This window comes from Gadus macrocephalus, chromosome 12 (genome assembly GCF_031168955.1).
Source record: "Gadus macrocephalus chromosome 12, ASM3116895v1".
In the NCBI taxonomy this organism is placed as follows: Eukaryota; Metazoa; Chordata; class Actinopteri; order Gadiformes; family Gadidae; genus Gadus; species Gadus macrocephalus.
The window spans coordinates 3,578,879-3,604,567 of NC_082393.1; the positions used below are offsets into that span (position 1 = coordinate 3,578,879).

Consider the following 25,689-nt stretch of genomic DNA (forward strand, 5'->3'; position numbering starts at 1 on the left):
AACTATGTGAAGGTCCCATAACCTTTGTACTACGAGAAGGTGAAAGTGAGATTACCTTTAATTGAGTGTTAATCAGTTAGAAAGTGCTGTGGATGTTTGTACAGAATCCTCCTGCTCCCCCTCACTATCAGCCTTGTGACCTTGGGATAACGGTGGCACCTTGGCCTAAGAATAAGGCTGTCATGACGCAGGAAGTACAGCATCTCCTCAAGAGCACAGCTGTGAAGGAGCGTTGACCATGCAGGTTCCAGAAGGACATCGTAGACTGGCCCACTTTGGTCTAATAACAGGGCGTACTTTCATTGTTCCATGTTTTTAATATGGATTGTATAAAATAGTTTTTAAGCACCGATGCCTCACAACAGCAAGAGATTGTCTTTGTTTGAAGCCAATTGTTTGAAGGTAACTGTCTGCAGCTAACTTGTTCAGATTCATGTCACTTTAACTATTGTTTATTAATTGTTCTGTTTTAATTGGTCACGATATTAATAGAATCCGAGAATATAATCTTTTGTATAATTATTGTCCCCTTGATTTCGAAGCACAATTCGTCATTGTGTGTATGTACTCATTTGAATACTGCGTCCAAAGCTCAAATGAACAGAACTGGATGTTCTCTTCTAGCTCATTACAGATTTTTTAAATTGCTTGAACACATTTTGCAAAACTTGGCTTATTGTGTCAAAACTCAACACACAAGCAAATAAGACACAACGCTGAGAAATATACCATTCACATCTATGTCAAATTGAAACTCTTCTATCAAAACCTAACAATCCTTTGTTATAATGTCACTATGATGACAAAATGATACACACTTGTATCATATGAATACACTTTCAGATCAGCAGCAACACACTAGTCTACTTTATATAAAACACTGCAGTCTTCCATATTCACTGTCTTTATTCAGTTCCACAGAAGGCACGTTTTCACAACAACCAAAAAATCGAATACTCAATACTGTACATTGCAGTACTGTACTTTACAGTTCAGTAAATTCATTTTAAGCTAAAATATAAAAAAAAAATAGGAAAAATGCACAACTGTACTGTAAACACAGAAAAACACGGCAATTGTGCGTGGGTGGGCTTATGGATCCTCGCCTTGTGTGCCGAATCCATCCATGGATTGACCTTACCTCAATGTCTCCGCAGGCCTGTTCCATTGCCTGCAGAAGAGGCATGCGGGCATTTGGTTGGTGGTTAAAACACTACATCCTCAAGCCGAAAAAAAACCTTCTATAGGGTTTAGAAATGGCGAGTATACGACTTCAAATTGTTTATGGTTGGTGTACCAGTTCCGGACCAAAACAGCCCGATGGAAATGAACATTATCCCAGACAACAACAAACCTGGGCTGCTCTGATCTGTCCTGTTCAGCTGCATCATGAAGTGCATCTAGAAGTGTGATGATATGTTGGGTATTGTAGGGACCTATATTTGCATGATGATGCAGTTACCCTCGAAGGCTTGTCGCGGCACACAATGATATATTTCCCCTGCGCTGCCCCGGGACGTGCACAATTGCCCTTTGGCCTTTTTGTAGCTGGCTGGTAGGTGTTCAGTTTTGTAAGCAAGTGTTTTGAGGTGTGTTTTTAAGTATTTTCAATTACCCAATGTGTTTAGTATTTTGAATAGATGTGTTTTCCTACTGATATACTGAGATGTCATTTTTGATCCAAGTGTCTTATATTCGAAATAGTGTGTAGTGGGCAGGAGCAAGTGTGTTGCAGAAAGAAGCAAGTGTGTTGCAGGATAGCAACTAAAGTGCAGAGCAGCGATTTGGTTTGGTTACATGTGTTTAAGGTATAGTAACAAAAACGTCAAGTTGTGTTACTTTGGTCTAAGCATGTGTATAGTGTTCAAGCAATTGAAAAAAACTGTAAACTGAGTCGTTCAATCAAAAATGTATTTCTTAAGTTTTTGTCACGTGTAATCATCTTCTCTTTTTTCAGACTCCTAGTTAGCGGCGTGTATGTGTGCGGTATACATGCTTGTGTGCAGGGTGCTTGTGTTATATAAACTTAGCACAAAAAGTAAGGAAATTTGTGTTTGGTAGATTATTTCTCTGTGGTAACAATGCTTTTTGGCAATAAATATTATACCGTTGGAAAGCCTGTTTAGTTCCCTTTCAAATGGTGCCCCATTTGTAAGGAACATGCATTTGTGGGATGAGCAGCAGCGATGAGTATGTGGGTTACACCCATGAAAAATTTGCCAAATCTTTTCTGCCATTGCCAAACAGGTTATTTTGCTGTTGCTATTGACACTTGTTTTGAGCTTCTGGTACCCCCAGGTGCTGCCAATCAGGTGCCTGATTGGCATCTGATTGGCCTGATTCCACAAAACCAAGTTACGGCATTATTTGGAGTGAGCCTTGTACCCTCTCCAAACTGAAGGCCGAGTTCCATATAATCGGGGATCTCAAAGGCAGGCTGCGAAGTGGGCGTCCCAAGAAGACAACACCCCAAGAAGACCATTTCATCACCCTGTCAGCACTTAGGTCTTCTACAGATTTGCAGTCAAGGTTTGCAGGACGATATGGCCGACGGCTCTCTGCCCAGACAATCCGGAACAGACTACACGCAGCCAATCTCCGGTCTCATAGGGCTCCTTACTTTTTTTTTTCTCATAGGGCTCCTTACTTTTTCTGCTGAGTTTGTATAATAATATAGTAAGGCAAGTAATAAGGTCAAACTAGTAAAATTTGCTAGTTTCTTCCATTATAGTCTCACTTAGGGTAATACTCCTGGCATGGTCCTTCGAATGCAAAGACAAAATGTGATAAATATGATGATGATGTAGTAAAAAGTAATTTAGAAGGGCACTTAGTTGTAGTAAATTATCTTGACAGTCCTTAGTGGAAACCTCAATTTAAATCTCTTTGGAGATTAGGGGGGTAGAAAATTCCATGGCTTTAATGGAAAAACATGAGATTACCAGGAATTTCCACATGGGAAATTGTTGTCTGCAAGGGCAGACAGAATGCTGTTGTTTTTTGATTCAACCTTCCCAGAACAGCGTACGAGCCGTGGATCACATGAGACAAAAGGGAGATGACAAAAATCGTCATCATATGCAACATCATGACATGTGCAACATGTGATCAATAGTTTCCAGTGCAACAGTTCTACACATAAAAATAGAGATATTTTAGATGTAGACCTTGAATAACAAGAGAAAGGATCTTAGTCAAATATAATACAGATCAGATATATTCAATTGCCTTTTTCAGACCCGAAAGTTTCTAAAATACAACTGGAGAGAATGTAGCAGATTATAATATTGATACAATGCCTGAAAAAAAAAAACATGCCCTCTGCCTCAACATTGTGTTCGCTCCACAATAACATACTGTAGCGGCAACCAAGAAGCACACGCAGTCAGGTTTTAACTCAACTGTAGCTCTGCGTCCCATACACCGCACGACTGCGGGCTACTTTTAATCCACACACAAACGCACGAGAAAAACAGCACACCCAACATGAACAAACATGACACAGTCAGCGATGTATAACGATAAATACAGAGTAGCATTGAACAACACACAACTAAACAACACCCCGGCCCGAACCCATCAACCCCACTCAACCCACCAACAAACAAAGACTTTAAAACCCCATTTCATCAACTGAAAGCACTTAACTCCCAGGATCCCCATACGTGGGTCGCCACAATACTAAACGTTTCCCTGTAAAGCCCTTTGAGATGCGTCAGACATGAAACACCTGGGCATCAGGCTATCTGCCATTGTTCATGTCAGTGTGCAGAGGTGAAAAAGGTCACTGCTTGGCCATACAGACCCTTCCTCCGATAAGGTTGAGGTCTTGTAGGGGGGGTGTGGGGTAAGGGTTGGTGGGGAGGGGCCTCTCACCTATTATAAGGTATCACCTTACCTCCAACACTGACACATTGTCTGCATCCATTTCCCATGTGGCATCCTTCCCCCTTTCTCTTATTCACCAATATAGTAAAACAACTTCCCTAATAGTTGACACTTAACTAATCAGGCCTACACTCAGACACTCATCATTCATGTGCAGCACGTCTAACGCTCTGATTGAGTCTGTTAACCTTGACGTAACGATGTCTTGTGTTATAAAGAAGCTCCTTGCGTGAATTAGCCAGGGCTCGGGTGTCATTCACATGATCCCCGGCCTACTACGGATCAGGTTCCTCCACTGTGGGGGACAAGCAAGGCCTCTTTACGGCCTGCTGCTGTTACCTAGCTACTCTCATCACTTATTCAGAGCCCCCAGCGAGCTGCCCTAGGTGTTCTACTAGGTGCTCCCGACAGCAGCAGGGACAGTTTCTCTGCGCCCCGGCCAGAGAAGCACACAACCCAGGCTCCAGTACGAAGACGACTACGGTCAAGAACGGAGCCCATGGAGAACGGCGAGTCCAAGAGCCCCCAGACCGAGGAAGAGCCTGTGGCGATTGCAGCGGCGGCGGCGGCAGTGGCGGCGTCAGCGGCTCCGGAGACAGGGGCCCCAAATGACGAACCGAAGGCCCAAAGCCAGACGACCGGCCCTAACCCGGAGGGCTCGGAACCCACGGCACCCCCGCTGCCCCCTCCGTCGCCACCTCTGGCGGGCCCAGCGGAGTATCCCAGGCCCAGGCTCGTGTTCCACACCCAGCTGGCCCACGGGAGCCCCACGGGACGCATCAGCGGCTTCACCAACGTCAAGGAGCTGTACGCCAAAATCGCAGAGGTGTTCAACATCTCCGCCTCTGAGGTAAGGCATCCATTTTAATTTGTATTACACAAGCTAAGAGTTCACCCGGGTTGAGGAGAGAGCTATTGTTTTGTTCACGGTTGACTGCACTTCCTGGCCAGGTAAAAATTAAGCTGAAAGCCAACGGTGGATAGATCGGATCATCTGGCCGGTAAAACATTGCAGGGGTTACATATTAAAATGCTTAATTGGCAGGAAGGCTTTTTTCCGGTTTGGCAGATAGCAAGAACAAAAGCCTTTTTGAACCCTGCTGAGATATGATAACCAATAACCAGAATAACGGCTTGCTGTTTGTTTTGTACGTGGCATTGTTTTGGTTAAATGTATGATTGACGGTGATAATGATACGGTAGTAATCAGCACTGTAAGCGCGGTGGTCAGTCGAGGTCTGTGTCGGGTTTTGTCTGGTGCTGGGGGAAGGTGTTACATTTCGGCTCTTCCGACAGCGTTTCCATGATGCGCTCGCTGAGGGTGTTACACCTCGTCGCCACCAGCTGTCTGGGCCGGCACTAATTCGATCCGTTGTCGGGATCAATAATGCAAATAAATAAACGAAAAATTATCTTTAGTTTGACGGGTGACGGTGTAGACAGCGGTGGCAAAAGTGCACATTCTTCACTCAAGTAGAAGAACAGATACTTGTTTATAAAAAGGCTCTAGTAAAGTACAAGTACTGATTCAACTTCTTTACTCAAGTAAAAGTGGAAAATGACAGGCTCTGAAATGTATTCAAAGTATAAAAGTAAAGAAGTATCCCTGGGACATTCTACATGCTGTTTCTGTGCAAAGCTAACTGAACCGCACATCATATTAATATAATTCAAAGACTGTTTGGGTTTGAACCATTCTAACTTCAAATGAAATAAAAAATTAAATGAAGATGTACTTTGCGCCGATGAACAAATCAGTTTTGAATTTCAGCAGCGGAACCTGTTTTTCTAGAAACTTTTTTGCTAGAAATTCCATAACGTCTTCTAAAGGACTAAAAACCATACTTAATTACAGTAACAAAGTTTTCATTAATTCCCACCTCTGCACATACAGCAGATAAAGGGGAATCATACTGATAAGATTGGAAGAAACCTTCATGTGAAGCGCAGTGTATCAAGGGTTTTGAACCCAGCATCTTGCGTTAAATATTGTACTAATTGTATTGTGTCACTGAAGATTTTAAATGAAGATAGATGGCTGAGGCATTAAAATGGCCAATTTATAATGCTGTGTGTGTTGGTCACATTGGGGATAAAACAGATCTGACTTTTTATATCGATTTTGGAACAACTTAGCATGAACAAGTTAAAAGAATCACTTTGACAGTGTATCTGAACAGAACATGATGATGATGATCCGTTTCTTATGATCCGTTTGATTTCCAAACACAATTTGTCATTGTGTGGATACATTAGTTTAAATACAACTGCCATAGCTAAATGGAACAGAACTCGATGTTCTGGATATTCTCTGTCCGGCTACGTCATTCAACAGATTCAGTTTAAATGGAAAGTGGATTTCTTGATTGATTTGGTAACAATGTGTGGTCACAAGCTACATTACTCTTTTATCAGACACTTAGTGTGTGTGTGCAGGCTGGATGCGTGTGTGGAAGGTGTGTATATATATATATATGGTCTATATATATTCACAGAGAGAGGGGGATGGACAGAGAGAGTGAGTCAGGGGGCGGGTGGAAAATAAGACATACAGAAGGAGATAATGTACACAATGGTCGTATCCTCAGGTAATACACATTAAGATAAGAGGCTGACATTGGTCTTATCGCATGCTTATCGGCAGCGGTGCTGCCAAGGCCAGTCTAACACGCTGGTGCAAAACAAGCAGTCGCACGCGAAGGGGTAAATTAATTGAATGGCTGAGATATGTGTCTTCATACATTCCATAGGAAGTGACCTTGACCGGCTTATCAGCACACACAGAGACTGAAGCTACACATTCAAAGCTGTTTACACCTGCTTTTAACAAGTTTCCTTTAACTCCACTATACGTAACATTTTGTTAAATCAAAGAATTATAGTACTTCCCTATATATTTATAATGATTAATCTGAAATGCCATATGATATGAAATCACTTTCACGACCAGACAAGTTATGTTATCAGGAGCTGAACAAATTAACAGACAGATCACAGTATATTATGTTATTTACATAGGCCATTGAAACGATGGCTATATAAGTAGACCTACTGTAGCAAAAAGGCCTACTCTAATTTTGACATAATATATGTAGTATGCGGCTAAAACAAATGAAATAAACCCTCACTGATGAACAAATTAATGAATTGGTGGCTGATATGGTCTTATAGTTTATAACAGAGCTGGTCGTGTACTCAAGGCATACAATTATGAAAATATGTTGTATTGGGTTTCAGTGCATTCCACAAGGTGACGACCCAGGCTTGGAAGGTTGAAACGTAGGTCTTCTTTGTAGGAAATTGATGTGGTAACCTTTAAAATGCACTGGGGCTGTACAGGAACTGATGCTCAGCTGTTACTTTCATTTCACAGCCATTTACAAGCCGCAAAATACAGAACAAGGGCCTGACCTTTTTTCGGGGACAATTGTATGTTTTTTTTAGGGCGACACACTCAGAGCCCCAGTTCCCGTTTGACCCAGCGCTTAAATATGCATCATACAATACACTGATATACCTTGCTGACCCTCACTGTTTTCGTGGTTGTGTTGCCATAAACCGTTTTACATCATATACATCAGGGGTTCCCACAGCTTGGGCGGCCACCGAAGCATCACACGCCCACCACCCCCGGAAAACTAAACCACCTTAACTAACACCTTTTCTGGCGAAAACCCTGTACATGTGAACAACAACGTGTCTATTAAAAGTTGTATTCGGTGGACCAACCGTATTTTTTCATGTCTGTATGACTACAGATGAAGAGATTTAGGCCTTACATGGATTGTGGTTCACACGGATTACAAATGCAAGCACGGATTGTCAATCTCTTCAAACAGATTGGTAATAATTTCGCACCGATTAACAATACAAACACAGACGACTAATGCACGCAGGCATTGGAAATCTGTTTACATTAACAATATAGAGAAACATTAACCCCCATGGCTCTATCGCCTTTGAGTAGGCTTATCCAGTGAGTGACTGAAGTCAGGCTCAGAGAGTTTATGGGAAGCCTGATTGAACATGCTTGATTGGGAAAGGTAAGACGTGGATCCATGGCTCTTTCGCCTTTGAGTAGGCTTATCCAGTGAGTGACTGAAGTCAGGCTCAGAGAGTTTATGGGAAGCCTGATTGAACATGCTTGATTGGGGAAGCTAAGACGTGGATCTTTTGATCATGCTTTCCTGGCAACCGATTACCTTTTTTCAGGCAGTCACATAGCATGGCCTTGAACTGCACTCAGACGGCAATGAAAGACCAATTAGATCACTCCATTGACAACCTCTCATTGAGAATCACCTGTGTGTGTGTGTGTGTGTAAGGGTCATTTTGCTTGGGAAATACCACCAACATTAAATGTAAATGCAGTGTTACAACATTTGCATTTACTTTAACTCTGTATTGACTATTTCTTTTTACCATGCTTTTATCTGAAAAGTCTTACAGAGATTTCAGATACAGTTCCTTAATGAAGCAGTGGTGAGGCCTGCCTCAAGGACGTCTGTGTAGGCGCCCGGTGGCATACCTTTGGGATCTGACATAATAGGGCAGAGGCTATTTATCTTTGGCTGAGACATCCAAACCTTGACACTCCACTGCCCCTGCTGACTGAGTTTAACAATGCTATTTTGATGGAACACAAGTTCCTCTCTAACAAACATCAGAGATAGAATGACATCTATTTTAAGTTATTACCGAATCCTATATGTGTTTTCAAGTCTGACTTAATCCGTTTTCAATTTCTCAAGAAAATACTATTGCTACCTGTGCAGGTTTCTGAAACCATGCTGCCCTCTAGTGTTCAACAAAGTGGTGGACGAATGTAAATCGAGTGAATACAACATTTATAAAACTGACTCACATCTACACAGATGGGACTTCTGACTTCTACACAGTAAGGGGTGCAGGAGTATAAGCTCTGTTCCACAATTAAATAGTGGATTCAGGGTATAGTGGATACAGGGCCATATGGCAGCACTACATTTCCTACGTTTTTATTCCTTATCGCACCCTATATAACTTGGTCCACTTTGAATGAATTGGCTTCTCTCTTCATCTTCTCTACCAACCATGATCCCTCCTTCTCAAAGCGACCTAAGCTCTGTTTTGGTTTCTCACTCCTTAGATCTTGTTCTGCACCTTGAACTCACACAAGGTGGACATGCAGAAGCTGCTGGGGGGGCAGATCGGCCTGGAGGACTTCATCTTCGCCCACGTCCGGGGGGAGACCAAGGAGGTGGAGGTGACCAAGACGGAAGACGCCCTGGGCCTCACCATCACGGACAACGGAGCCGGCTACGCCTTCATCAAGGTGGAGGATAAGGAAACCATGACGATAGCGATATCATAAAACAGTTAGGGGTTACAACGGGACATAAGAACAGTTAGGATTACAACAGAACAGACCTTTTAAGGAATTTCTCTTAATTGTAATAATATTTTCATGAATTGTGTCTCGAGAGAGAGTGAGAGTGAGAGCGAGAGAGAGCGAGAGAGCGCGAGAGCGAGAGCGACGGACGGACGGACGGACGCAACTTTATTAATCCCCAAAATTCCTTTGTGATTGGGTGATTTACCCTTCTGCTATCGGTCTCGGTTGTCACCGCCTAGCTTAGCTTTGGGCTACTCGTTGACACCACTGTGCACTGACCTTTCCTCCAGAGGATAAAGGAAGGCAGCACCATAGACCAGCTGAAGACGGTCTGCGTCGGGGACCACATCGAAGCCATCAACGACCAGAGCATCGTGGGCTGTCGGCACTACGAGGTGGCCAAGATGCTGAAGGAGCAGCCGCGTGGGGTGCCGTTCACCCTGCGGCTGGTGGAACCCAAGAAGGCCTTCGGTGAGTCCTGGTGGGAGACACGACTCGACCACCCAGGGTGGCAGTGGAGTTTTTTCAATACAAATCATTATTTGTGTACTTAAGTTTTACACACACACACACACACACACACACACACACACACACACACACACACACACACACACACACACACACACACACACACACACACACACACACACACACACACACACACACCAGTGAATGGTTTTTTACAGTTTAGACACATTTTTTACGCTCACTAGCAGTGTTACTAATTTTATATTTTGTAAAATATAGGTGATCTGGTAGCTATAATTAAAGGCACGTCTGCATGAACAAGCTGAAGGCCCAGTAGAGAAGGTCTGAATTATCCAGCCTGATTCTCTGGCGCCCTCTAGCGACAGCATCCGGATTATTGAAATTAGCACGATGACGTGACACATATGCAAAAGCTGAACGCGACTTCTGCAGCAGCCTTGGTCCACATCTGGAGTAAGCAGCTGGTGGAGAGAGACGGGATGCCTTTCTCTGTCCACTGACCCGTTGTAAATATAGTGGCCATGTCGTCGTATAAGATATATCATAAACTCATAATCTCATGGGAAATACCAACGATGTAGTTTTACAGATGTACCTTTTTAAAAAAATAAATAATAATCGGGTCACATTTAATTTGGAGAAACATAGTTGTGGATGCAGCGCCCTCCTTTGACCAGATACGATCACTACATCCCGTTCAGTTGAGTCAACGGAAACAATTGAATCCAAACTCCTACTGCACGACAGCAATATACTGATGTTTTAATTTCCACTGACAAATGTACTTATTGTACATTTATTGGACATATTGTACAGTTGCTTTGGATAAAAGTGTCTGCTGAATGCCCTAGATATAATTGTTAATGTAAATGTAAAAATAACTGTATAGGCCTACTAATAACCTTGGTTTGTACTTGTAAGTAGTATCAGCTCTCTCACTTAAAACGAACCATGTAGGCCTAAAGAAAAACAACCCGTCCCTAGCCATTATCTTAGTTTAACTGGAACAATGCTTGTAACCATAGGGGATTCCGGCATGTAGGCCTATTTAATTAAAAAAAAAAGTCATGAATGTTTATATTTGTCCAGCTTGTAATTCATCCCGGGTATAATGCTGTAGGGGTGTGTGTGACTGTTCAGAGACTTGTCTTATAAACACACTAAAGGTTCAGACACAGACGTTTCAAAGGGTCTTGCCAAAGTGTTAGCCACATGACACACATTCAACTCACTGAGTTATTTTTAATTCGCAAGTTCTTTCTTTCAAATGAACATACACTAATATAGAAATATAATGACCTATCCTAATGTAATTGTGTCATTATAAAGATGAAATTGACCACTACTGCTGAGAAAATGTAGGAAGTATAGTGTGTTTAAACAATAGTTGTCAGATATACTGCAGAACAATTGCTGGGAAGCCAAACTTTACCAAACACACACACACACACACACACACACACACACACACACACACACACACACACACACACACACACACACACACACACACACACACACACACACACACACACACACACCAACCCCTTCCCTTACACACACACACACACGCACACACACACAGTGATTAAGTGTGATTAAGTGTGTACTTCCTCACGTACACCTTTCATTCGCCCCACACTTCCGTGCTAGAAACTGTCCAGCCATTGTATACAGTGAGGGAGCAAAATAGAGTTAATGTTGTCCTCTGTTGCTTGGAGAGGCAGCATTCCCTCACACATAGCCCCTTATTCAACATCACCCAGGAGGGAGTGTTGGTATACTGAATACCATCACGGCTGGGATACAGTCCAGGCGTAGGTACTTGAGTGGCTGAGAGTAACCTAGCCACAGCTAATCACAGCCCGGCGTCCTTGTGATATTGCTTTTACACAATAGCTCTACAGCAAAAGTAATAAGGTCCAACAGATTATTATTATCAGAAGTCTAATTTTTTATTACTCCTTTCCCTGCTCTCTGGAATGCTACCATACGTAGGTCTGCACGTTATCGCCGGCCAGCTATACTTTGTCTCATGTACACTTTTCTGAATGTTTATCATTTATTATGTATTAATTGTTGTGCAGCCAGTGAAATAAGTGTCTGCCAACATGTCTCTTTTATACTCTCTATCAGCACTAATGGAATGCTAGACTGGACACCAGATGAATCTGCGCGCTCATGTTTCATTTGCTCTCGCAAATGCATCTGGTCCTCTCTCTTTTGGACAGATTTCCAGCAGACCTGGCCCAGTTCGGGCCAATCACAACCGTTTATTTAATTAGGAGCGTGTTTGAAATCAAGACCGCCAAGAGGAGCACCTTATTTTCATAAACAACCAAGATGGCTGCAGTTGATGTGTCACACGTTTCGCTGCTCTGATTGGTTATAGGTTCTATCCAATTGTGTCCAGAGGCATTTTTGTTCTGCATCCGTTGATTACGCCCCTGAAAATCCATGTTCCATACTAATATGCATTTGCATATTAGTCTGATAGTGTCAGACTAATTGAATGCCTCTTGTCCAATCAAATAACTTGGTCAGAACTAACCATTGTGTAATGCATATAAGTACAGGGCTTTGATGAATACTCAATTCTGATTGGTCAATCACAGCATTCCGCAGCCTGTTATCACAGCATGACTCAAGACCCCCCCCCTACGTTTCCCGTCGGAGGCCTGCAGCCCCCTGCCTGGGTTTGATTTCCTGATAATGAACAGCTCGCTGTACGTAGTCCCTTCAGGGGCTCCAGACTTATTTTTTTCACTAGGAGCACTGTGGCCCCTAACTGAACATTTTAGGGGCGCAACCAGACATTTTAGAGGCACACACCGTTAATCAACATGCCAACCAAATATTCACATTTCTACTAATTTCCACTGTATTACTAATAACTATTTTGATAATATATGCAGAAATTACAATGTGCTGTTACAAATTCAGTGTCACATTTTATTCTGATTCTCATCTATCCCAACTGTTTGGTTGTGAAATCTTTCTCCTTTGCACAGTCGTTTACTCGTGCTCGATAATCTCTAGGACCCCCTCGACACATTAGCGCCATTCCCTATCCTTCTTACACTCATTGGCCTGCTAAAGATTCCGGATTCATTGACGCGCCTCTTCCATGTTTAACGTGTAAAAAAAAAGAAGGGCAATTTACTGGTCGCACATGCGCGACCAGATGGAAAATTCTTTCGCACACTCTCAAATTCTGGTCGCAAAGTGCAACCATTTGGTCGCAGTCTGGAGCCCTGGCCCTTACTTAAAACCGAGGAGCAATTGTGTATGACAAATCTATACCTCAGCATGCACCCTGAGATACTGAAGCCCATATCATGCCCATATCACCACCCCTATGACATCAAGTAACACAATTCCTATTTTCATAGTTCATTTGATCATGTTTTGCCAGTGTTGAATTGCGCTTTTTCCTGGGGGCAACAACGTTACGCTGCATGTCTTTGGAGTTCCACTCCCATCGGACATCCAAAGTGCTTTGCTCAAAAGCACTTCAGAACGAGTCTTTCAGGATACACATTGGCTGTTGGGCTGCTCCCACCACACCTCAATTTCCTTCGTTTTTTTTATATGCCGGACATACATTCTAAAATACAAAAGTATACAAAAGCGTTTAGTTGAAGTGCATGTACCTCCCCGTGTTCATTAATCCCAGGCCCGGGCTTATCAGACAGGAAACGCAGTCCACACGTGAGGTCACTTCCTGTGGCCAATCAGTACCCCTCGGAGCGTATTCCGTACAGGGTAGGGTTAGGGCGCGTCAGGTCTGTTCGGGATCCAGAGGAAAAAATAGAGATGTTGGCTTGGGGCCCTAGATGGGTCTCTTGATCCTCTTGATCCCATCGCTGTAGATTCCTGTTGCATACAATATCGCTCAGAACACTCACAGATCTACAAAGCGTTGAAGCTGCACTTATGCAAGCCAGGACAACAACTCAACAATAAACACCAGGGTTAATCTCAAAAAGGATTTCCTCAATGATCACTGTAATGTGAACCATCACCCCATCTCCATTTCTAAAGTATCCATCATCTTAACTTACTTTAAGAGAGGTGAAACAAAAGTCCCAAGAACCCCGTGCAGAATAGTCAAATACATTGTATTAGGGTTGGCCCTTATATTTCAGCACAATACAAAGCAAATAGGAAGGTTGTGTATGATTAGGTTTCCTTGTGAAAGTGAATTTACCACTGGACATGATATCTATATAACTAGACAATACACAGACGCATGCGTGACCCTAGCCGACACGCACAACCTATTTCACTGAACACACCTGTCAATCAAATCGCTTATTGGTCTGTGAAAGCCAATTAGGGCCGGTTAATAATTAAAACAACCACCGCCTCTCCCCCTAGCAACGGTGACTGCATAGCCCCCACTAATTGGATGTTTGAATATGATGGATTAGGTTTCACACGCAATAAGATTTATGACGCTAATTACAAAAGCAGTGTACCAGAGACAAGCAGAAGATCAGAAACGCGAGCGTGTAAATACTTAACATCAGGAGACACATTGGCTGGCCCAACAGAACCTGGCTTAAGGCCAAGACACACTTAGAAAACAAGGATAACAAATCGAACATCACATGTGTTTGTTAGCTCCTCGGACCAGACGCACGCCTTTTATTTGAATTAGGTAACCAAATTAATGGCTAGTGCAGAAACACTTTATTGTGAGGGGGTAGAGTTACCCGCCTGTCGGCCTTAACACCCACACACATGCATGCACGCAAACACCCACACACGCTACTCAGTCTGGGTGAAATACCTTGCCCAGGGGCACATCAAGCTGTAACGTCTGTTCTTCGACCTCCTCGTTTCTTCTCTCTTTATCTCCTGCCATCAGCAATGTTGATTCCCCTGACTGTTTGTAGACTCACGGATTCAATGCGTGATCGATCACAAGCGACTCTCTAAAATTTGACGCAGGAGAAAGCAGGAAAGCCTGGCAGGAGATGGGAATCACAGCTGTTAATTAGAGGGTTTGAATGCCTGGCGGGCCCCGCCCATATCGACCTACTGGACCCCTAGCAGCCAATATTATCCCACTGCAGACACAAATGGGCGTTCTCGTGTGGTGGGAGTTCCCGTTTACGCAGACTGGAACGCCCCCTTCTTATTCTTTGTCGCCTTTCTCGCTGAACTGTATTAAAATTTCAAAGTGTACTACTCCGAAACCATGTAAATAGTGTTGGAAATAAACTTCCAAAGCTTTTCAAATCTTATTTGGCAAATAACTTCACATGGTGTGTCTTTTTACAATTTATTCGTTACCAGCATTCGTAGTGTTGATCAGCAGTGAAATAGTCTGCTATAAGACGTTGACGTCGCTTAGCAACCGAAGACGCTGGGGTTGACAAGTTACCGGACTGCTACCCATGCAAGTGAACGGAGCGTTCCACGGCATTGAGAAGACCAGTGTAATAAAGGCCTATAAAATGTCTGTTTATGGCATAGATTTCTCCTCAGATTAGGACAATAAAGCAATGATAACAAAAACAAAAAAAACACAAACGCTCGATCAAAGGCCCCCTCTCCCTCGGGTCAATCAAAACCCTCATTGTTTAACATGAATTGGCTAAACAAATGACCACTGTACCATATTTAAACACAATTCAAATTGTGCAGAAAATTATTTCCATTGGTCATTCTCAGTGGCGGCTGGAGATCAAGCATGTTGGTGGGGCACAGTAACAGACTGGGGGTCTGAGGTTCTCCCCCCCCCCCCCCCCCCATATATTTTTTTTAATTTAATAGATTTGATTTCCTGTATTCTGGTGCATTTTGGGGATGGCCACTACCTATTTACCTACTTTTCATTCAGATTCATAGCCTACATCCTGACTTGCAGGGCCTGGACAAGCTTACACTGCATATACAGACCTACTTCATGGCCATTCCACCAGCCATTGCTATTTGACCCATTGTTGTTATTCTGATATTGAGACAAATCATGATCACTGTCCTATAGCGTCCATTTTTTGTGAGTCTCAATGTCTACTTCAAATGCAGTTAGAAATATGGGACAGTTGCTTCATTTTGTTTATATGCTACAGGCCGAAAGACTAAATTAATATGTAACTTACTTGCTCCTTTTAAGTATAACATTGCTTGGGGAGTCCAATTCCTCCACCGAAAAGGGTGGAAAGTGCTTACAACTCTCTGCTGGTAGCGATCTATGACACTGTCATTTTTTATTGGTCAACATGGAAAAAACATGAGGGGTAACTCTGTCGTTTTTTATCGGCCGTCATGAAATAAACATAAGGGTGTCGATATTCATCAAATAAAACATAGGGGGTAACACTGTTGTTTTTCTTTGGTCGTCATGGAAAAAACCACAAGGGGTAACGCTGTTGTTTTTTATTGGTCTTCATGAAAAACAACATAAGGGGTAACACTGTTGTCTTTGTCAAATAAAATATAAGTCGTTTTTTATTGGTTGTCATGAAAAAAGACTTAAGGGGCAACACTGTTGTTTTTAATTGGTCGTCATGAAAAAAAACATTGGGGGTAACACAGTTGTTTTTCTTTGGTCGTCATGAAAAAAAACATAAGGGGTAACACTGTTGTTTTTTATTTGTCGTCATGAAAAAAAACATAAGGGATATCACTGTCGTTTTTTATCAGTCGTCATGAAAAAAAACGTAAGGGGTAACACTGTCGTTTTTTATCGGTCGTCATGAAAAAAACCATAAAGGGTAACACTGTTGTTTTTTATTGGTCGTCATGAAAAAAAACACAAGGGGTAACACTGTTGTTTTTTATCGGTCGTCATGAAAAAAACATAAGGGGTATCACTGTCGAAATGTATAGAATAAAACATAGGGGGTAACACTGTCATCTTTATCAAATGAAACATGAGGGGTGACACTGTCGTTTTTCTTTGGTCGTCATGAAAAAAACCATAAGGGGTAACACTGTTGTTTTTTATTGGTCGTCATGAAAAAAAACATAAGGGGTATCACTGTCGTTTTTTATCGGCCGTCATGAAAAAAAACGTAAGGGGTGACACTGTCGTTTTTTATCGGTCGTCATGAAAATAAACATAAGGGGTAACACTGTCGTTTTTATCAGTCGTCATGAAAAAAAACGTAAGGGGTATCACTGTCGTTTTTCATCGGTCGTCATGAAAAAAAACATAAGGGGTAACACTGTTGTATTTTATTGGTCGTCATGAAAAAAAACATAAGGGGTAACACTGTCGTTTCTTATCGGTCGTCATGAAAAAAAACATAAGGGGTAACACTGTTGTTTTTTATTGGTCGTCATGAAAAAAAACACAAGGGGTAACACTGTTGTTTTTTATCGGTCGTCATGAAAAAAAACATAAGGGGTAACACTGTTGTTTTTTATTGGTCGTCATGAAAAAAAACATGACGACCAAGGGGTAACACTTGTTTTTTATCGGTCGTCATGAAAAAAACATAAGGGGTAACACTGTCGTTTTTTATCGGTCGTCATGAAAAAAACCATAAGGGGTAACACTGTTGTTTTTTATCGGTCGTCATGAAAAAAACATAAGGGGTAACGCTGTCGTTTTTTATCGGTCGTCATGAAAAAAAACATAAGGGGAAACACTGTTGTTTTTTATTGGTCGTCATGAAAAAAAACATAAGGGGTATCACTGTCGTTTTTTATCAGTCGTCATGAAAAAAAACGTAAGGGGTAACACTGTCGTTTTTTATCGGTCGTCATGAAAAAAAACATAAGGGGTAAAACTGTCGTTTTTATCAGTCGTCATGAAAAAAAACGTAAGGGGTAACACTGTCGTTTCTTATCGGTCGTCATGAAAAAAAACATAAGGGGTAACACTGTTGTTTTTTATTGGTCGTCATGAAAAAAAACATAAGGGGTAACACTGTTGTTTTTTATTGGTCGTCATGAAAAAAAACATGACGACCAAGGGGTAACACTTGTTTTTTATCGGTCGTCATGAAAAAAACATAAGGGGTAACACTGTCGTTTTTTATCGGTCGTCATGAAAAAAACCATAAGGGGTAACACTGTTGTTTTTTATCGGTCGTCATGAAAAAAACATAAGGGGTAACGCTGTCGTTTTTTATCGGTCGTCATGAAAAAAAACATAAGGGGAAACACTGTTGTTTTTTATTGGTCGTCATGAAAAAAAACATAAGGGGTATCACTGTCGTTTTTTATCAGTCGTCATGAAAAAAAACGTAAGGGGTAACACTGTCGTTTTTTATCGGTCGTCATGAAAAAAAACATAAGGGGTAAAACTGTCGTTTTTATCAGTCGTCATGAAAAAAAACGTAAGGGGTAACACTGTCGTTTCTTATCGGTCGTCATGAAAAAAAACATAAGGGGTAACACTGTTGTTTTTTATTGGTCGTCATGAAAAAAAACACTAGGGGTAACACTGTTGTTTTTTATCGGTCGTCATGAAAAAAACCTAAGGGGTAACACTGTCGTTTTTTATCGGTCGTCATGAAAAAAAACATAAGGGGTAACACTGTTGTTTTTTATTGGTCGTCATGAAAGAAAACATAAGGGGTATCACTGTCGTTTTTTATCGGTCGTCATGAAAAAAAACATAAGGGGTAACACTGTCGTTTTTTATTGGTCGTCATGAAAAAAAACAAGGGGTATCACTGTCGTTTTTTATCAGTCGTCATGAAAAAAAACGTAAGGGGTAACACTGTCGTTTTTTATCAGTCGTCATGAAAAAAAACATAAGGGGTAAAACTGTCGTTTTTATCAGTCGTCATGAAAAAAAACGTAAGGGGTAACACTGTCGTTTCTTATCGGTCGTCATGAAAAAAAACATAAGGGGTAACACTGTTGTTTTTTATTGGTCGTCATGAAAAAAACACACAAGGGGTAACACTGTTGTTTTTTATCGGTCGTCATGAAAAAAACATAAGGGGTAACACTGTCGTTTTTTATCGGTCGTCATGAAAAAAAACAGAAGGGGTAACACTTGTTTTTTATTGGTCGTCATGAAAGAAAACATAAGGGGTATCACTGTTGTTTTTTATTGGTCGTCATGAAAGAAAACATGAGGGGTAACACTGTCGTATTTTATTGGTCGTCATGAAAAAAAACATAAGGGAAATAATAGAAAAACACACATACATTTTGTAACACTGTTGTTTTTATCGGTCCTCATGAAAAAAACATAAGGGGTAACACTTTCGTTTTTTATCGGTCGTCATGAAAAAAAACATAAGGGGTAACACTGTTGTTTTTTATTAGTCGGCATGAAAAAAAACATAAGGGGAAACACCGTCGTCTTTTATTGGTCGTCATGAAAAAAAACATACGGGGTATCACTGTCGTTTTTTATCAGTCGTCATGAAAAAAAACGTAATGGGTAACACTGTCGTTTTTTATCGGTCGTCATGAAAAAAAACATAAGGGGTAAAACTGTCGTTTTTATCAGTCGTCATGAAAAAAAACGTAAGGGGTAACACTGTCGTTTCTTATCGGTCGTCATGAAAAAAAACATAAGGGGTAACACTGTTGTTTTTTATTCGTCGTCATGAAAAAAAACACAGGGGGTAACACTGTTGTTTTTTATCGGTCGTCATGAAAAAAACATAAGGGGTATCACTGTCGTCTTTATCAAATGAAACATGAGGGGTGACACTGTCGTTTTTCTTTGGTCGTCATGAAAAAAACCATAAGGGGTAACACTGTTGTTTTTTATTGGTCGTCATGAAAAAAAAAAAAAAGGGGTATCACTGTCGTTTTTTATCAGTCGTCATGAAAAAAAACGTAAGGGGTAACACTGTCGTTTTTTATCAGTCGTCATGAAAAAAAACGTAAGGGGTAACACTGTCGTTTTTTATCGGTCGTCATGAAAAAAAACATAAGGGGTAAAACTGTCGTTTTTATCAGTCGTCATGAAAAAAAACGTAAGGGGTAACACTGTCGTTTCTTATCGGTCGTCATGAAAAAAAACATAAGGGGTAACACTGTTGTTTTTTATTGGTCGTCATGAAAAAAAACACTAGGGGTAACACTGTTGTTTTTTATCGGTCGTCATGAAAAAAACCTAAGGGGTAACACTGTCGTTTTTTATCGGTCGTCATGAAAAAAAACATAAGGGGTAACACTGTTGTTTTTTATTGGTCGTCATGAAAGAAAACATACGGGGTAACACTGTCGTTTTTTATTGGTCGTCATGAAAAAAAACAAGGGGTATCACTGTCGTTTTTTATCAGTCGTCATGAAAAAAAACGTAAGGGGTAACACTGTCGTTTTTTATCAGTCGTCATGAAAAAAAACATAAGGGGTAAAACTGTCGTTTTTATCAGTCGTCATGAAAAAAAACGTAAGGGGTAACACTGTCGTTTCTTATCGGTCGTCATGAAAAAAAACATAAGGGGTAACACTGTTGTTTTTTATTGGTCGTCATGAAAAAAACACACAAGGGGTAACACTGTTGTTTTTTATCGGTCGTCATGAAAAAAACATAAGGGGTAACACTGTCGTTTTTTATCGGTCGTCATGAAAAAAACCAGAAGGGGTAACACTTGTTTTTTATTGGTCGTCATGAAAGAAAACATAAGGGGTATCACTGTTGTTTTTTATTGGTCGTCATGAAAGAAAACATGAGGGGTAACACTGTCGTATTTTATTGGTCGTCATGAAAAAAAACATAAGGGAAATAATAGAAAAACACACATACATTTTGTAACACTGTTGTTTTTATCGGTCCTCATGAAAAAAACATAAGGGGTAACACTTTCGTTTTTTATCGGTCGTCATGAAAAAAAACATAAGGGGTAACACTGTTGTTTTTTATTAGTCGTCATGAAAAAAAACATAAGGGGAAACACCGTCGTTTTTTATTGGTCGTCATGAAAAAAAACATACGGGGTATCACTGTCGTTTTTTATCAGTCGTCATGAAAAAAAACGTAATGGGTAACACTGTCGTTTTTTATCGGTCGTCATGAAAAAAAACATAAGGGGTAAAACTGTCGTTTTTATCAGTCGTCATGAAAAAAAACGTAAGGGGTAACACTGTCGTTTCTTATCGGTCGTCATGAAAAAAAACATAAGGGGTAACACTGTTGTTTTTTATTCGTCGTCATGAAAAAAAACACAGGGGGTAACACTGTTGTTTTTTATCGGTCGTCATGAAAAAAACATAAGGGGTATCACTGTCGTCTTTATCAAATGAAACATGAGGGGTGACACTGTCGTTTTTCTTTGGTCGTCATGAAAAAAACCATAAGGGGTAACACTGTTGTTTTTTATTGGTCGTCATGAAAAAAAAAAAAAGGGGTATCACTGTCGTTTTTTATCAGTCGTCATGAAAAAAAACGTAAGGGGTAACACTGTCGTTTTTTATCGGCCGTCATGAAAAAAAACATGACGACCAAGGGGTAACACTGTTGTTTTTTATCGGTCGTCATGAAAAAAACATAAGGGGTAAAACTGTCGTTTTTTATTGGTCGTCATGAAAAAAAACACAAGGGGTAACACTGTTGTTTTTTATCGGTCGTCATGAAAAAAAACATAAGGGGTAACACTGTTGTTTTTTATTGGTCGTCATGAAAAAAAACATGACGACCAAGGGGTAACACTGTTGTTTTTTATCGGTCGTCATGAAAAAAACATAAGGGGTAACACTGTCGTTTTTTATCGGTCGTCATGAAAAAAACCTTGAGGGGTAGCACTGTTTTTTTTTATTGGTCGTCATGAAAGAAAACATAAGGGGTATCACTGTCGTTTTTTATCGGTCGTCATGAAAATAAACATAAGGGGTAACACTGTCGTATTTTATTGGTTGCCATGAAAAAAGACATAAGGGAAATAATAGAAAAACACACATACATTTTAATGTCATGCATATCCTCTTTATTGATGATTGATCATTGTGAATTTTCATCGCCTCACTGGTGCAGTGGAGTGTACTCTGCCTAACACACTGGCGACCGCGGCTCAAATCCTGTGGAAAACACAATATCATTAATTTGAAACGTAATGCTATCATGTGTATTGCACTGTCATATATAACCACAGACAAATTAAAAAAATAAATCTCAGTGGGAAGTGGAGAGAGCTGTGAGCTAACCCCCTGGAGACCGGGGTTCAAGTCCGGTTGATGTCCTCTGTTGGAAGTCTCTTATCTCTATTTCATGCAAATTATAAAGTCAAGTATAACCATTGTGTTGACTTCATTCAGTGTCTTGATGGTGCATTGATAAGTTCGGAGGTTAATACTCCAAACAGCTCAGGTTCGGATCTCTGCAAAAACGTCGACAGGGGTACTGCTGTCGTATTTTATCGGTCGTCATGAAAAAAAACATAAGGGGTAACACAGTTGTTTTTTATTGGTCGTCATGAAAAAAAACACAAGGGGTAACACTGTTGTTTTTTATCGGTCGTCATGAAAAAAACATAAGGGGTAACACTGTCGTTTTTTATCGGTCGTCATGAAAAAAAACATAAGGGGTAACACTGTTGTTTTTTATCGGTCGTCATGAAAAAAACATAAGGGGTAACACTGTTGTTTTTTATCAGTCGTCATGAAAAAAAACACAAGGGGTAACACTGTTGTTTTTTATTGGTCGTCATGAAAAAAAACATAAGGGAAATAATAGAAAAACACACATACATTTTAAAGTCATGCATATCCTCTTTATTGATGATTGATCATTGTGAATTTTTCACTCCTCACTGGTGCAGTGGAGTGTACTCTGCCTAACCCACTGACGACAGCGGCTCAAATTCTGTGGAAAACACATTATCTTTAATTTGAAACGTAATGCTTTCATGTCTATTGCAATGTCATATATAACCACAGACAAATTAAAAAAATAAATCTCAGTGGGAAGTGGAGAGAGCTGTGAGCTAACCCCCTGGTGACCGGGGTTCAAGTCCGGTTGATGTCCTCCGTTGGTGGACTCGTATCTCTATTTTATGCAAATTATAAAGTCAAGTATAACCATTGTGTTGACTTTATTCGGTGTCTTGATGGTGCATGGATAAGTTCGGAGGTTAATACTCCAAACAGCTCAGGATCGGATCTCTGCAAAAACGTCGACAGGCGTACCGCTGTCGTTATTTATCGGTCGTCATGAAAAAAACCATAAGGGGTAACGCTGTTGTTTGTTTATTGGTCGTCATGAAAAAAAACACAAGGGGTAACACTGTTGTTTTTATCGGTCGTCATGAAAAAAACATAAGGGGTAACACTGTCGTTTTTTATCGGTCGTCATGAAAAAAAACATAAGGGGTAACACTGTCGTTTTTTATCGGCCGTCATGAAATAAACATATGGGGTAACACTGTCGAAATGTATCGAATAAAACATAGGGGGTAACACTGTCGTTTTTATCAAATGAAACATGATGGGTGACACTGTTGTTTTTGATTGGTCGGCATGAAAAAAAACACAAGGGGTAACACTGTTGTTTTTTGTTGGTCGTCATGAAGAAAAACATAAGTGGTAACACTGTTGTCTTTGTCAAATAAAATATAAGGGGTAACACTGTCGTTTATTATCAGTCGTCATGAAAAAACCATAAGGGGTAACACTGTCGTTTTTATCAAATGAAACATGAGGGGTGACACTGTCATTTTTCTTTGGTCGTCATGAAAAAAAACATAAGGGGTAACACTGTCGTTTTTTATCGGTCGTCATGAAAAAAAACATAAGGGGTAACACTGTCGTTTTTTATCGGTCGTCATGAAAAAAAACATAAGGGGTAACACTGTCGTTTTTTATTGGTCGTCATGAAAGAAAACATAAGGGGTATCACTGTCGTTTTTTATCAGTCGTCATGAAAAAAAACGTAAGGGGTAACACTGTCGTTTTTTATCGGTCGTCATGAAAAAATACATAAGGGGTAACACTGTCGTTTTTTATCGGTCGTCATGAAAAAATACATAAGGGGTAACACTGTTGTTTTTTATTGGTCGTCATGAAAAAAAACACACGGGGTAACACTGTTGTTTTTTATCGGTCGTCATGAAAAAAACATAAGGGGTAACACTGTCATATGTAGTCATAGTCATATATAACCACAGACATATTAAAAAAAAAAATCTCAGTGGGAAGTGGAGAGAGCTGTGAGCTAACCCCCTGGAGACCGGGGTTCAAGTCCGGTTGATGTCCTCTGTTGGAAGACTCTTATCTCTATTTTATGCGAATTATAAAGTCAAGTATAACCATTGTGTTGACTTTATTCGGTGTCTTGATGGTGCATGGATAAGTTCGGAGGTTAATACTCCAAACAGCTCAGGATCGGATCTCTGCAAAAACGTCGACAGGCGTACCGCTGTCGTTATTTATCGGTCGTCATGAAAAAAACCATAAGGGGTAACGCTGTTGTTTGTTTATTGGTCGTCATGAAAAAAAACACAAGGGGTAACACTGTTGTTTTTATCGGTCGTCATGAAAAAAACATAAGGGGTAACACTGTCGTTTTTTATCGGTCGTCATGAAAAAAAACATAAGGGGTAACACTGTCGTTTTTTATCGGCCGTCATGAAATAAACATATGGGGTAACACTGTCGAAATGTATCGAATAAAACATAGGGGGTAACACTGTCGTTTTTATCAAATGAAACATGATGGGTGACACTGTTGTTTTTGATTGGTCGGCATGAAAAAAAACACAAGGGGTAACACTGTTGTTTTTTGTTGGTCGTCATGAAGAAAAACATAAGTGGTAACACTGTTGTCTTTGTCAAATAAAATATAAGGGGTAACACTGTCGTTTATTATCAGTCGTCATGAAAAAACCATAAGGGGTAACACTGTCGTTTTTATCAAATGAAACATGAGGGGTGACACTGTCATTTTTCTTTGGTCGTCATGAAAAAAAACATAAGGGGTAACACTGTCGTTTTTTATCGGTCGTCATGAAAAAATACATAAGGGGTAACACTGTTGTTTTTTATTGGTCGTCATGAAAAAAAACACACGGGGTAACACTGTTGTTTTTTATCGGTCGTCATGAAAAAAACATAAGGGGTAACACTGTCATATGTAGTCATAGTCATATATAACCACAGACATATAAAAAAAAAAAATCTCAGTGGGAAGTGGAGAGAGCTGTGAGCTAACCCCCTGGAGACCGGGGTTCAAGTCCGGTTGATGTCCTCTGTTGGAAGACTCTTATCTCTATTTTATGCGAATTATAAAGTCAAGTATAACCATTGTGTTGACTTTATTCGGTGTCTTGATGGTGCATTGATGAGTTCGGAGGTTAATACTCCAAACAGCTCAGGTTCGGATCTCTGCAAAAACGTCGACAGGGGTACCGCTGTCGTTTTTTATCGGTCGTCATGAAAAAAAACATAAGGGGTAACACAGTTGTTTTTTATTGGTCGTCATGAAAGAAAACACAAGGGGTAACACTGTTGTTTTTTATCGGTCGTCATGAAAAAAACATAAGGGGTAACACTGTCGTTTTTTATCGGTCGTCATGAAAAAACACATAAGGGGTAACACTGTTGTTTTTTATTGGTCGTCATGAAAGAAAACATAAGGGGCATCACTGTAGTTTTTTTATCAGTCGTCATGAAAAAAAACGTAAGGGGTAACACTGTTGTTTTTTATCGGTCGTCATGAAAAAAACAAGGGGTAACACTGTCGTTTTTTATCGGTCGTCATGAAAAAAAACATAAGGGGTAACACTGTTGTTTTTTATTGGTCGTCATGAAAGAAAACATAAGGGGTATCACTGTCGTTTTTTATCGGTCGTCATGAAAAAAAACATAAGGGGTAACACTGTCGTATTTTATTGGTCGTCATGAAAAAAACATAAGGGGTAAAGCTGTTGTTTTTTATTGGTTGTCATGAAGAAAAACATTAGTGGTAACACTGTTGTCTTTGTCAAATAAAATATAAGGGGTAACACTGTCGTTTATTATTGGTTGTCATGAAAAAAAACAAAAATAATAGAAAAACACACATACATTTT

General features: G+C 40.5%; 1 protein-coding gene across 1 annotated transcript in view; it reads left to right on the top strand.

The window, feature by feature from the left end:
• The first annotated feature begins 4,052 nt into the window (after window positions 1-4,052).
• The window catches only part of gipc3 (GIPC PDZ domain containing family, member 3), a 30,926-nt gene continuing 9,289 nt past the window's right edge, over window positions 4,053-25,689 (top strand). Inside the window, exons 1-3 of the mRNA XM_060066757.1 lie at window positions 4,053-4,738; window positions 9,017-9,202; window positions 9,553-9,733. Coding sequence (XP_059922740.1) covers window positions 4,388-4,738; window positions 9,017-9,202; window positions 9,553-9,733 — 718 coding nt within the window. The 5' untranslated portion in view covers window positions 4,053-4,387. The remainder of the gene's footprint in view (window positions 4,739-9,016; window positions 9,203-9,552; window positions 9,734-25,689) is intronic.